General features: G+C 44.7%; 1 protein-coding gene across 1 annotated transcript; it reads right to left on the bottom strand.

Annotated features, from left to right (window-relative positions):
• Positions 1 to 2,915: 2,915 nt before the first annotated feature.
• On the bottom strand, positions 2,916 to 3,920 carry LOC109749650 (uncharacterized). Its single transcript, XM_020308601.1, has 3 exons — positions 3,576 to 3,920; positions 3,354 to 3,473; positions 2,916 to 3,230 (listed from the first exon to the last, which is right to left on the bottom strand). The coding sequence occupies exons 1-3, from the start codon at positions 3,918 to 3,920 to the stop codon at positions 2,916 to 2,918; spliced, it is 780 nt and encodes a 259-aa protein (XP_020164190.1).
• Positions 3,921 to 14,126: the final 10,206 nt, after the last annotated feature.

The following is a 14,126-nucleotide window of genomic DNA, read 5'->3' as shown; positions in this document are numbered from 1 at the left end:
CCATAAAGTTATCAAACTCATCCAGACAATGGCTAGCAAACTTAGTAGGAGGGATTTCAGCTTTATCATATCTATTGAGAGAATTTACCTTTACTACCTGTGTCGGGTTATCAAGACCATAAGTTTCTTCAATAGGTGATGGATTAAGATCATATTTCTTCAACAGGCGGTAAATTAAGACCATGTATTTCTTCAATAGGAGGTAAATTCTTAACATCTTCAGCTTTAATACCCTTTTCTTTCATAGATTTCTTTGCCTCTTGCATATCTTCAGGACTGAGAAATAGAACACCTCTTTTCTTCGGAGTTGGTTTAGGAATAGGCTCAGGAATTGGCTCAGGAAATGTCCAATTATTTTCATTTGTCAACATATTATTTAATAGAATTTCAGCTTCATCCGGTGTTCTTTCCCTGAAAACAGAACCAGCACAACTATCCAGGTAATCTCTGGAAGCATCGGTTAGTCCATTATAAAAGATATCAAGTATTTCATTTTTCTTGAGAGGATGATTAGGCAAAGCATTAAGTAATTGGAGAAGCCTCCCCCAAGCTTGTGGGAGACTCTCTTCTTCAGTTTGCACAAAATTATATATATCCCTTAAAGCAGCTTGTTTCTTATGAGGAGGGAAATATTTAGCAGAGAAGTAATAAACCATATCCTGGGGACTACGCACACAGCCAGGCTCAAGAGAATTAAACCATATCTTAGCATCACCCTTTAATGAGAACGGAAATATTTTAAGGATATAGAGGTAGCGAGATTTCTCATCATTAGTGAACAGGGTGGCTATATCATTTAATTTAGTAAGATGTGCCACAACAGTTTCAGATTCATAGCCATAAAAAGGATCAGATTCAACCAAACTAATTATATCAGGATCAATAGAGAATTCATAATCCTTATCAGTAACACAGATAGGTGAAGTAGCAAAAGCAGGGTCAGGTTTCATTCTAGCATTAAGAGATCGCTGCTTCCATTTAGCTAATAATTTCTTAAAATCACTTCTATCATTGCAAGCAAGAATGGCTCTAGCAGATTCTTCATCCAAAACATAACCCTCAGGCACAACAGGCAATTCATATTTATTAGGGGGGGAGTCTTCATCATCACTATCTTCAATATTATCAGTTTCAATAATTTCATTCTCTCTAGCCCCAGCAAGTTGTTCATTAAGAAATTCACCAAGTGGCACAGTAGTATCAAGCATAGAAGTAGTTTCATCATAAGTATCATGCATAGCAGAAGTGGCATCATCAATAACATGCGACATATCAGAATGAATAGCAGAAGCAGGTTTAGGTGTCGCAAGCTTGCTCAAAACAGAAGGTGAATCAAGTGCAGAGCTAGATGGCAGTTCCTTACCTCCCCTCGTAGTTGAGGGATAAATTTTTGTCTTAGCGTCTTTCAAGTTCTTCATAGTGACCAGAAGATATAAATCCCAAGTGACTCAAAGAATAGAGCTATGCTCCCCGGCAACGGCGCCAGAAAATAGTCTTGATAACCCACAAGTATAGGGGATCGCAACAGTTTTCGAGGGTAGAGTATTCAACCCAAATTTATTGATTCGACACAAGGGGAGCCAAAGAATATTCTCAAGTATTAGCAGCTGAGTTGTCAATTCAACCACACCTGGATAAGTTAGTATCTGCAGCAAAATATTTAGTAGCAAAATAATATGATAGTAGTGGTAACGGTAGCAAAAGTAACATTTTTAGTATTGTAGTGATTGTAACAGTAGCAACGGAAAAGTATATAAGCGAAGAACAATACGTGAAAAGCTCGTAGGCATTGGATCGGTGATGGAGAATTATGCCGGATGCGGTTCATCATGTAACAGTCATAACATAGGGTGACACAGAACTAGCTCCAATTCATCAATGTAATGTAGGCATGTATTCCGAATATAGTCATACGTGCTTATGGAAAAGAACTTGCATGACATCTTTTGTCCTACCCTCCCGTGGCAGCGGGGTCCTAATGGAAACTAAGGGATATTAGGGCCTCCTTTTAATAGAGTACCGGAACAAATCATTAGCACATAGTGAATACATGAACTCCTCAAACTATGGTCATCACCGGGAGTGGTCCCGATTATTGTCACTTCGGGGTTGCCGGATCATAACACATAGTAGGTGACTATAGACTTGCAAGATAGGATCAAGAACTCACATATATTCATGAAAACATAATAGGTTCAGATCTGAAATCATAGCACTCGGGCCCTAGTGACAAGCATTAAGCATAGCAAAGTCATAGCGACATCAATCGATCTCAGAACATAGTGGATACTAGGGATCAAACCCTAACAAAACTAAGTCGATTACATGATAGATCTCATCCAACCCATCACCGTCCAGCAAGCCTATGATGGAATTACTCACGCACGGCGGTGAGCATCATGAAATTGGTGATGGAGGATGGTTGATGATGACGATGGCGACGGATTCCCCTCTCCGGAGCCCCGAACGGACTCCAGATCAGCCCTCCCGAGAGGTTTTAGGGCTTGGAGGTGGCTCCGTATTGTAAAACGCGATGAATCCTTCTCTCAGATTTTTTTTTCTCCCCGAAAGTGAATATATGGAGTCGGGGTTGAGGTCGGTGGAGCGTCAGGGGGCCCACGAGGCAGGGGGCGCGCCCAGGGGTGCAGGCACGCCCCCACCCTGGTGGACAGGGTGTGGGCCCCCTGACGTGGATTTTTCTTCAAGTATTTTTAATATTTTCCAAAAAGAGGTTCCGTGGAGTTTCAGGTCATTTCGAGAACTTTTGTTTCAGCACATAAATAACACCATGGAAAGACTGCTGAAAACAGCGTCAGTCCGGGTTAGTTCCATTCAAATCATGCAAGTTAGAGTCCAAAACAAGAGCAAAAGTGTTTGGAAAAGTAGATACGACGGAGACGTATCAGACCTGGATGTTAGTCTTCCAGCTTTGCCAAATTTGCCTTGATCTCCCACTTGTCAGGCTCCGGACAATCCTTTGCAAAGTGACCCATCTCGTTGTAGTTATAGCACTTGACCTCGGACATATCCAAGTTCCGTGGCTTCCGCTCTTTAGATCGGTCCGCCTTACCACGACCTTGTGGCTTGCCTTTTCCTTTGCCTTCTTCGGTTTGTCCGCCGCGCTTCGCGTTGCTTGAGCCTTCGCCAACGTTGCGCCTTCCTTTGCTACTTGGGGACTCCCAATCTGCGCGCGAGTACATGAGTTGGTCACCACCTCCTCCTTTGCCCTTCTGACAGCCGTGAGCATTCTCTTCTCATGTCCGCAAGCGTCTGATCGCCTCCGTTATGGTCATGTCGTTGATGTCGTAAAGTTGCTCGTGTGTGCCGATGATGTACATGAATTTATAAGTTACCGAACTGAAAAGCTTCTCCACAACCTCGGTTTCCTCGAGCTTCGCACCAAGCGCGCGTATCTCTCCCACCAATGTAGTCAGACGCATGGCATAGTCGTTCACCGATTCAGTTTCCTCCATCTGCAACTTGTGAAATTGGCACTTCAGCACTTGTGCCCGAGCCTTCGTGACGCGATCTTCTCCAATCCTCATCTCTTTGAGTGCGTTTCACGCCTCTCTTGCCATCTCGAACTCCGCCAATGTCATCAGCACGGAATCCGCCATAGACTGGGCTATGGCGGCCATGGCACCCTTGTCGCACTCCTTGTCGATGTCGTCGTCCGTGATGGCCTCCCACACTCTAAGGGTTCGGAGAATGATCTTCATCTTCACCGCCCACACGCCATAGTTGGTGTCGGTGAGCATCAGGTATTGGTTGGGGATGTTGCGATGTGCCAGCATGTTGGCGCCGCCCGTTCCTCCACCACTGGTTGCTGACTGGCCGCCCTTCTTCACCTTGTCGCTGTTCTTGTTCGCCTTGGAACCGCCATTGCCGGACTTGACTGACTCAGCGTTGCTGTCCGTCATCATAGATCGTCGAGGCTCTGATACCAACTATTGGTTTTTTATCACTAGATCAAATCACCCAGGAACTATGCACGGGAAGTGCAAAGCTAGCTAGACGAGCTTGATTGATTCTCAAGCAACACACACGTAAACGTAGACGTATACGTGAACTTGACCTGGCCGGTGGCGTCGGCGGAACGTCTCGACATAACTTTTAGCAAATGGAAAAACTGATCGGGACGAGATTGATTTGGTGATACTACAGGGGCGTGTCGCTCCTGTGTTTCTTTGTATTGCTTTGATCTGATTTTCTGGATGTACATCGTGGGGTTACAGGCTATATAAAGGAGCTAAACAACCCAAGTCTTATCCTACTCGGCCACTGTTCTGAGTACTACTCGAACACACTAGTACAAGTACTACTCAGACACTCGTAGACGGCATGTTTAGCTCTAACATTCTGGGAGGATCGGTGGATGAACGGACTGAGGTTGCTGGATCTGGCGCCGAACTTCTATGCGCGCATCCCCCCACCGGATTAGGAGCTCGAGGAGGGTGTTTCAGGCACTGGATGGGGGAACCTGGGCCCTGGATGCGGGCCCGACATTGACGAGCCCATCTAGAGGGAGTTCTTGGGCCTATGGGGGAGAGTTTAGCATTGTAGCTAGTACCGACAAGAGGAGTTTATCAGGCTCGTAGTGTCACTTTGTGCCATCTGGAGTTCCCGTCGGACAGCAATCCATGAAGATATTCACAAGAATCCACATGCAATTCATAGTTTTATCAATTCCTATTTGGTGGAGATACAATGCGGATCCTATATGGCGCGTACCGCGCGCTAGCGAGGTAGCGTGCACCCCCCCCCCTCGCACTCTGGGAGTTCTCATGGGCCGGCTGAAAGAACATATGGTGCCCCCATGTTTGGTTTTGATAATTGGTGACAGTCTCTACGGACTAATGGTTACCTTGAGTTATATTTGAAGGATTTGTCAAGAGGATTTTTTTTCAAGTCCATGTGTTGGTTTCAAGAAGTTTATGAGTTGACCAAGGTACTATTCAAGGAATTATCCAAAATTTGGTCAGAGGGAAGACATGAGACAAGGTTGATCAAGACTAAGTCAAGGAGTGAATCAAGTTGATGAACACACAAAAGCGTACAAGATGTACCGAGAGGGATCAAGTGATCCCATGGTATGGTATGCATTGTCCATTGCGCTTTGTGTACCAACCCATGGTCTATGTGAGATTTCTATGTGGGGTTAGTTATGTTTCCATGGGCTTGCATCAAGAGGAAGATCTCATACAACCCATGGAGGATGACATCAAGTGGTGATCGGCATCAAGATTGCGGTGTGCAAGTTCAAGTGGAGCATCACGAAGAGATCATCCTTGAAGCTTACCGTCCATTGTGGTGTCAATGGACTTGTCAAGATGTGCCATAGTGTGACTCACCCATAGTCGAGTATGGGGGAGCAATCAACTAGTCGAGTATGGGGGAGCAATCAACTAGTCTTCATCGAGCCAATGCAATCATGAAAGGTGTTCCAACTTGAGGGAGTCAAGATCGTCATCATCTAGCTCAACTGGCCTATGTGCCAGGCAAAGGTTTGCCCTTGATAGGTTTTATGTTTTACCGGTCTCATGGAGGTAGTTGGGAGACAGGGTTATAGGATCGGTTGCCGTATTATCAAGGGGGGATCTCAAGTTGGTAGCTTGATCATATCATTCGTAGAGAGCTCAAACCATTGCATCTGTGCATCATCTTTCTTGGTTCTTGTTCGATGTTTCTCCTTGTGAGTCTTAGAGCTTATGGTCATCTTGATGAAAAGCTCGAGTTCATCGAAACGGAGTTCACGTGCATCTTCTATGATGTCGATGTTGGAGTTTTTGTCGGTTCTTCATTCATAGAGATTTCACATCACTATACCTTTGGAATTTATCTACTACCTCTTCTTACTATAACCAACAAGCTTGAGTTTGCTCAATTCGAAGCTTATATGCAGAAGTTATGGCAGTTCTGGTTTTCTTGCTGCATATGTGTTGCTTGCGGTTTGCTTAATGCACCCTGCGGTGGTACCACTCTAGGCAACGGTAGTACCGCTTGTAAGAGGTAGTACCGTCCTTGTCGAGCAGTAGTACCGCTTGTGAGCGGTACTTCTATTGTCCAGTTCCGCAGCTTCTACCGTGCTTTCATCGGGTTCTGTTTTTTGTGTCGGCTTCAACGGTAATAGGGCAGCAGTGATGTGTGGCAGTACCGTCTGTGTCGGGCGGTAGTACCACTACTGCAGTACTTGTTGGGGAACGTAGCAATAATTCAAAATTTTCTACGTATCACCAAGATCAATCTATGGAGTCATCTAGCAACGAGAGAGAGAGAGGAGTGCATCTAAATACCCTTGTAGATTGCGTGCGGGAGCGTTCAAGAGAACGGGGTTGATGGAGTCGTACTCGTCGTGATCCAAATCACCGATGATCCTAGCGCCGAACGGACGGCACCTCCGCGTTCAACACACGTACGGAGCGGGGACGTCACCTCCTTCTTGATCTAGCAAGGGGGGAGGAGAAGTTGATGGAGATCCAGCAGCACGATGGCGTGGTGGTGGAAGTAGCGGGATCCCGGCAGGGCTTCGCCAAGCGCAAGCGGGGAGGAAGAGGTGTCACGGGAGGGAGGGAAGCGCCAGGGCTTGGGGTGCTGCTCCCATGCGCCTCCCCACTATATATAGGGGTGGAGGGGGCTGGTTTCTTGCCCGCCAAGTCCATTGGGGCGTTGGCAAAGGTGGGGGAAAGAAATCCCATCATTTCCCTTCCCCACCGATTGTTATCCCCCTTTTTTAGGGATCTTGATCTTATCCCTTCGGGATATGATCTTATTCCTTCTAAGGTGGGATCTTGGTGCGCCTTGACCAGGGGTGTGGGGCCTTGCCCCCACTACCCTCGTTCATGTGGGTCCCCACATGCAGGTGGGCCCCACTTCGGAACCTTCTAGAACCTTCCCGGTACAATACTGAAAAATCCCGAACATTTCCGGTGGCCAAAATAGGACTTCCCATATATAAATCTTTACCTCCGGACCATTCCGGAACTCCTCGTGACGTCCGGGATCTCATCTGGGACTCCGAACAACTTTCAGTTAACCGCATAATAATATCTCTACAACTCTAGCGTCACCGAACCTTAAGTGTGTAGACCCTACGGGTTCGGGAGAGATGCAGACATGACCGAGACGACTCTCCGGTCAATAACCAACAGCGGGATCTGGATACCCATGTTGGCTCCCACATGTTCCACGATGATCTCATCGGATGAACCACGATGTCGAGGATTCAATCAATCCCGTATACAATTCCCTTTGTCAATCGATACGTTACTTGCCCGATATTCGATCGTCGGTATCCCAATACCTTGTTCAATCTCGTTACCGGCAAGTCACTTTACTCATACCGTAACGCATGATCCCGTGGCTAACTCCTTAGTCACATTGAGCTCATTATGATGATGCATTACCGAGTGGGCTCAGAGATACCTCTCCGTCATACGGAGTGACAAATCCCAGTCTCGATTCGTGCCAATCCAATAGACACTTTCGGAGATACCTGTAGTGCACCTTTATAGCCACCCAGTTACGTTGTGACGTTTGGTACACCCAAAGCATTCCTACGGTATCCAGGAGTTGCACAATCTCATGGTCTAAGGAAATGATACTTGACATTAGAAAAGCTCAAGCAAACGAACTACACGATCTTGTGCTATGCTTAGGATTGGGTCTTGTCCATCACATCATTCTCCTAATGATGTGATCCCGTTATCAATGACATCCAATGTCCATGGTCAGGAAACCATAACCATCTATTGATCAACGAGCTAGTCAACTAGAGGCTTACTAGGGACATGTTGTGGTCTATGTATTCACACATGTATTACGGTTTCCAGTTAATACAATTATAGCATGAACAACAGACAATTATCATGAACAAGGAAATACAATAATAACCATTTTATTATTGCCTCTAGGGCATATTTCCAACAGTCTCCCACTTGCACTAGAGTCAATAATCTAGTTCACATCACCATGTGATTAACACTCAAAGTTCACATCGCCATGTGACTAATACCCAAGAGTTTACTAGAGTCAATAATCTAGTTCACATCACCATGTGATTAACACTCAATGAGTTCTAGGGTTTGATCATGTTATGCTTACGAGAGAGGTTTTAGTCAACGGGTCTGCAACATTCAGATCCGTGTGTGCTTTACAAATCTCTATGTCATCTTGTAGATGCAGCTACCACGCGCTACTTGGAGCTATTCCAAATAACTGCTCTACTATACGAATCCGGTTCACTACTCAGAGTCATTCGGATTAGTGTCAAAGTTTGCATCGACGTAACCCTTTACGACGAACCCCCTTTCCACCTCCATAATCGAGAAAATTCTTTAGTCCACTAGATACTAAGGATAAGTTCGACCGCTGTCATGTGATCCCTTTCTGGATCACTATTGTACCCCTTGACTAACTCATGGCAAGGCACACTTCAGGTGCGGTACACAGCATAGCATATTGTAGAGCCTACGTCTAAAGCATAGGGGACGACCTTCGTCCTTTCTCTTTCTTCTGCCGTGGTCAGGTCTTGAGTCTTACTCAATACTCACACCTTGTAACACAGCCAAGAACTCCTTCTTTGCTGATCTATTTTGAACTCCTTCAAAATCTTGTCACGGTATGTATTCATTTGAAAGTACTATTAGGAGTTTTTGATCTATCCTTATAGATCTTGATGCTGAATGTTCGAGTAGCTTAATCCAGGTTTTCCATTAAAAAACACTTTTCAAATAACCCTGGATGCTTTCCAGAAATTCTACATCATTTCTGATCAACAATATGTTAACAACATATACTCATCAAAAATTCTATAGTGCTCCCACTCACTTCTTTGGAAATACAAGTTTCTCATGAACTTTGTATAAACCCAAAATCTTTGATCATCTCATCAAAGTGTTCATTCCAACTCTGAGATGCTTACTCCAATCCTTAGAAGGATTGCTGGAGCTTTGCATACTTGTTAGCATCTTTCAGGATTGACAAAAACTTCTGGTTGTATCACATACAACCTTTCCTCAAGAAAATCGTCGAGGAAACAATGTTTTGACATCCTATCTGCAAGATTTCATAAATAATGCAGTAACTGCTAATATAATTCTAACAGACTCTTAGCATCGCTACGAGTGAGAAAGTCTCATCGCAGTCAACTCCTCGAACTTGCAGGAAAACATCTTAACGACAAGTCGAGCTTTCTTAATGGTGACACTTACCATCATTGTCTGTCTTCCCTTTAAAATCCATCTGTACCCAACAGCCTTACGACCATCAAGTAGTTCTTTCAAAGTCTATACTTTGTTTTCATACATGGATCCTCTCGGATTTTATGGCCTCGAGCCATTCGTCGGAATCCGGGCCCACCATCGCTTCTCCATAGCTCGTAGGTTCATTGTTGTCTAGCAACATGACTTCCAAAACAGGATTACATACCACTCTAAAGTAGTACGCATCCTTGTCGTCCTATGAGGTTTGGTAGTGACTTGATCTGAAGTTTCATGATCACTATCATAAGCTTCCACTTCAATTGGTGTAGGTGCCACAGGAACAACTTCCTGTGCCCTGCTACACATTAGTTGAAGTGACGGTTCAATGACCTCATCAAGTCTCCACCATCCTCCCACTCAATTCTTTCAAGAGAAACTTTTCCTCGAGAAAGGACCCGTTTCTAGAAACAATCACTTTTGCTTCCAGATCTGAAATAGGAGGTATACCCAACTGTTTTGGGTATTCTATGAAGATGCATTTATCCGCTTTGGGTTCGAGCTTATCAGCCTGAAACTTTTTCACATAAGCATCGCAGCCCCAAACTTTTAAGAAACGACAGCTTAGGTTTCTCTAAACCATAGTTCATACGGTGTCGTCTCAACGGAATTGTGTGGTGCCCTATTTAAAGTGAATGCGGCTGTCTCTAATGCCTAACCCATAAACGATAGTTGTAATTCGATAAGAGACATCATGGTATGCACCATATCCAATAGGGTGCAGTTATGATGTTCGGACACACCATCACAATATGGTGTTCCAGGCGGTATTAGTCGTGAAACAATTTCCACAATTTCTTAATTGTGTGCCAAACTCGTAACTCAGATATTCATCTCTATGATCATATCACAGACATTTTATCCTCTTGTCACGACGATCTTCAACTTCACTCTAAAATTACTTGAACCTTTCAATAATTCAGACTTGTGTTTCATCAAGTAAATATTCTCAGCATCTACTCAAATCATCTGTGAAGTAAGAACATAACGATATCCACTGCGTGCCTCAGCACTCATTGGACTGCACACATCAAATGTATTACTTCCAACAAGTGCTCTCTTGTTCCATCTTACTGAAAACGAGGCCTTTCAGTCATCTTGCCCATGTGGTATGATTTGCATGTCTCAAGTGATTCAAAATCAAGTGAGTCCAAATGATCCATCTGTATGGACTTTCTTCATGCCTATATACTAATAGACATGGTTCGCATGTCTCAATCTTTTCAAAAACAAGTGAGTCCAAAGATCCATCAACATGGAGCTTCTTCATGCGTTTTATACCAATATGACTCAAGTGGCAGTGCCACAAGTATGTGGTACTATCATTACTATCTTATATCTTTTGGCATGAACATGTGTATCACTACGATCGAGATTCGATAAACCATTCATTTTAGGTGCAAGACCATTGAAGGTATTATTCAAATAGACAGAGTAACCATTATTCTCCTTTAATGAATAACTGTATTGCGATAAACATAATCCAATCATGTCTATGCTCAACGCAAACACCAAATAATAATTATTCAGGTTTAACCCCAATCTCGATGGTAGAGGGAGCATGCGATGCTTGATCACATCAACCTTGGAAACACTTCCAACACATATCGTCATCTCACCTTTAGCTAGTCTCCGTTTATTCCGCAGCTTTTATTACGAGTTACTAACACTTAGCAACCGAACCGGTATCTAATACCCTGGTGCTACTAGGAGTACTAGTAAAGTACACATTAATATAATGTATATGCAATATACTTCTGTCGACCTTGCCAGCCTTCTCATCTATGAAGTATCTAGGGTAGTTCTGCTTCAGTGACCGTTCCCCTCATTTCAGAAGCACTTAGTCTCGGGTTTGGGTTCAACCTTGGGTTTCTTCACTAGAGCAGCAACTGATTTGCCATTTCATGAAGTATCCCTTCTTGCCCTTGCCCTTCTAGAAACTAGTGGTTTTACTAACCATCAACAATTGATGCTCCTTCTTGATTTCTACTTTCGCGGTGTCAAACATCGCGAGTTGCTCAAGGATCATCATGTCTATCCCTGATATGTTATAGTTCATCACAAAGCTCTAATAGCTTGGTGGCAGTGACTATGGAGAACCATCACTATCTCATCTGGAAGATTAACTACCACTCGATTCAAGTGATTGTAGTACTCAGACAATCTGAGCACATGCTCAACGATTGAGCTTTTCTCCCTTAGTTTGCAGGCTTAAGAAACTTGTTAGAGGTCTCATACCTCTTGACGTGGGCATTAGTCTGAAATCCCAATTTCAGTCTTTGGAACATCTCATATGTTCTGCGACGTTTGAAAACCGTCTTTGGTGCCACAATTTTAAACCGTTAGCATCACACACTGAACTATCACGTAGTCATCAAAATGTGTATGTCAGATGTTTCGTAACATCTACAGACGACGCTCGAGGTTCAGCACACCGAGCGGTGCATTAAGGACATAAGCCTTCTGTGCAGCAATGAGGACAATCCTCAGTTTACGGACCCAGTCCGCATAATTGCTACTATCAACTTTCAACTAAATTTTCTCTAGGAACGTATCTTAGTAGAACTAAAGCGTAAGCTACGACATTATTTGCTAAGACCTTTTGACTATGTTCATGATAATTAAGTTCATCTAATTATTTAATGAACTCCCACTTAGATAGACATCCCTCTAGTCATCTAAGTGATACATGATCCGAATCGACTAGGCCGTGTCCGATCATCACGTGAGACGGACTAGTCATCATCGGTGAACATCTCCATGTTGATCGTATCTACTATACGACTCATGTTCGACCTTTTGGTCTCTTGTGTTCCGAGGCCATGTCTGTGCATGCTAGGCTCGTCAAGTCAACCTAAGTGTTCTGCTTGTGTTCCGAGGCCATGTCTATACATGCTAGGCTCGTCAACACCCGTTGTATGCGAACGTTAGAATCTATCACACCTGATCATCACGTGGTGCTTCGAAACAACGAACCTTCGCAACGGTGCACAGTTAGGGGGAACACATCTCTTGAAATTTTAGTGAGGGATCATCTTATTTATGCTACCGTCGTTCTAAGAAAATAAGATGTAAACATGACAAACATTACATGCAAATCATAAAGTGACATGATATGGCCAATATCATCTTGCGCCTTTGATCTCCATCTTCGAGGCGCGGCATGATCACCTTCGTCACCGGCATGACACCATGATCTCCATCATCATGATCTCCATCATCGTGTCTTCATGAAGTTGTCTCGCCAACTATTACTTCTACTACTATGGGAAACGGTTAGCAATAAAGTAAAGTAATTACATGGCGGTTTTCATTGACACGCAGGTCATACAATAAATTAAGACAACTCCTATGGCTCCTGCCGGTTGTCATACTCATCGACATACAAGTCGTGATTCCTATTACAAGAACATGATCAATCTCATACATCACATATATATAATTCATCACATCCTTTTGGCCATATCACATCACATAGCATACCCTACAAAAACAAGTTAGACGTCCTCTAATTGTTGTTGCATGTTTTACGTGGCTGCTATGGGTTTCTAGCAAGAACGTTTCTTACCTACGCAAAAGCCATAACGGTGATATGCCAATTGCTATTTACCCTTCATAAGGACCTTTTTCATCGAATCTGATCCGACTAAAGTGGGAGAGACAGACACCCACTAGCCACCTTATGCATCAAGTGCATGTCAGTCGGTGGAACCTGTCTCACGTAAGAGTACGTGTAAGGTCGGTCCGGGCCGCTTCATCCCACAATGCCGCCGAATCAAGATAAGACTAGTAACGGCAAGCAAATTGAACAAATCATCGCCCACAACTACTTTGTGTTCGACTCGTGCATAGAATCTACGCATAGACCTGGCTCATTATGCCACTGTTGGGGAACATAGCAATAATTCAAAATTTTCTACGTATCACCAAGATCAATCTATGGATTCATCTAGCAACGAGAGAGACAGGAGTGCATCTACATACCCTTGTAGATCGCGCGCGGAAGCGTTCAAGAGAACGGGGTTGATGGAGTCGTACTCGTCATGATCCAAATCACCGATGATCCTAGCGCCGAACGGATGGCACCTCCGCGTTCACGTATGGAGTCGTACATGTACGGAGCGGGGACGTCTCCTCCTTCTTGATCTAGCAAGGGGGGAGGAGAAGTTGATGGGGATCCAGCAGCACGACGGCGTGGTGGTGGAAGTAGCGGGATCCCGGCAGGGCTTCGCCAAGCGCAAGCGGGGAGGAAGAGGTGTCACGGGAGGGAGGGAGGCGCCAGGGCTTGGGGTGCTGCTCCCATGCGCCTCCCCACTATATATAGGGGTGGAGGGGGCTGGTTTCTTGCCCTCCAAGTCCATTGGGGCGTTGGCAAAGGTGGGGGAAAGAAATCCCATCATTTCCCTTCCCCACCGATTGTTATCCCCCATTTTTAGGGATCTTGATCTTATCCCTTCGGGATATGATCTTATTCCTTCTAAGGTGGGATCTTGGTGTGCCTTGACCAGGGGTGTGGCGCCTTGCCCCCACTACCCTCGTTCATGTGGGTCCCCACATGCAGGTAGGCCCCACTTCGGAACCTTCTAGAACCTTCCCGGTACAATACCGAAAAATCCCGAACATTTTCCGGTGGCCAAAATAGGACTTCCCATATATAAATCTTTACCTCCGGACCATTCCGGAACTCCTCGTGACGTCCGGGATCTCATCCGGGACTCCGAACAACTTTCGGTTAACCGCATACTAATATCTCTACAACTCTAGCGTCACCGAACCTTGAGTGTGTAGACCCTACGGGTTCGGGAGACATGCAGACATGACCGAGACGACTCTCCGGTCAATAACCAACAGCGGGATCTGGATACCCAT

Source organism: Aegilops tauschii, chromosome 1 (assembly GCF_002575655.3).
Source record: "Aegilops tauschii subsp. strangulata cultivar AL8/78 chromosome 1, Aet v6.0, whole genome shotgun sequence".
In the NCBI taxonomy this organism is placed as follows: domain Eukaryota; kingdom Viridiplantae; phylum Streptophyta; class Magnoliopsida; order Poales; family Poaceae; genus Aegilops; species Aegilops tauschii.
This window is presented reverse-complemented; position numbering and strand designations above follow the sequence as displayed.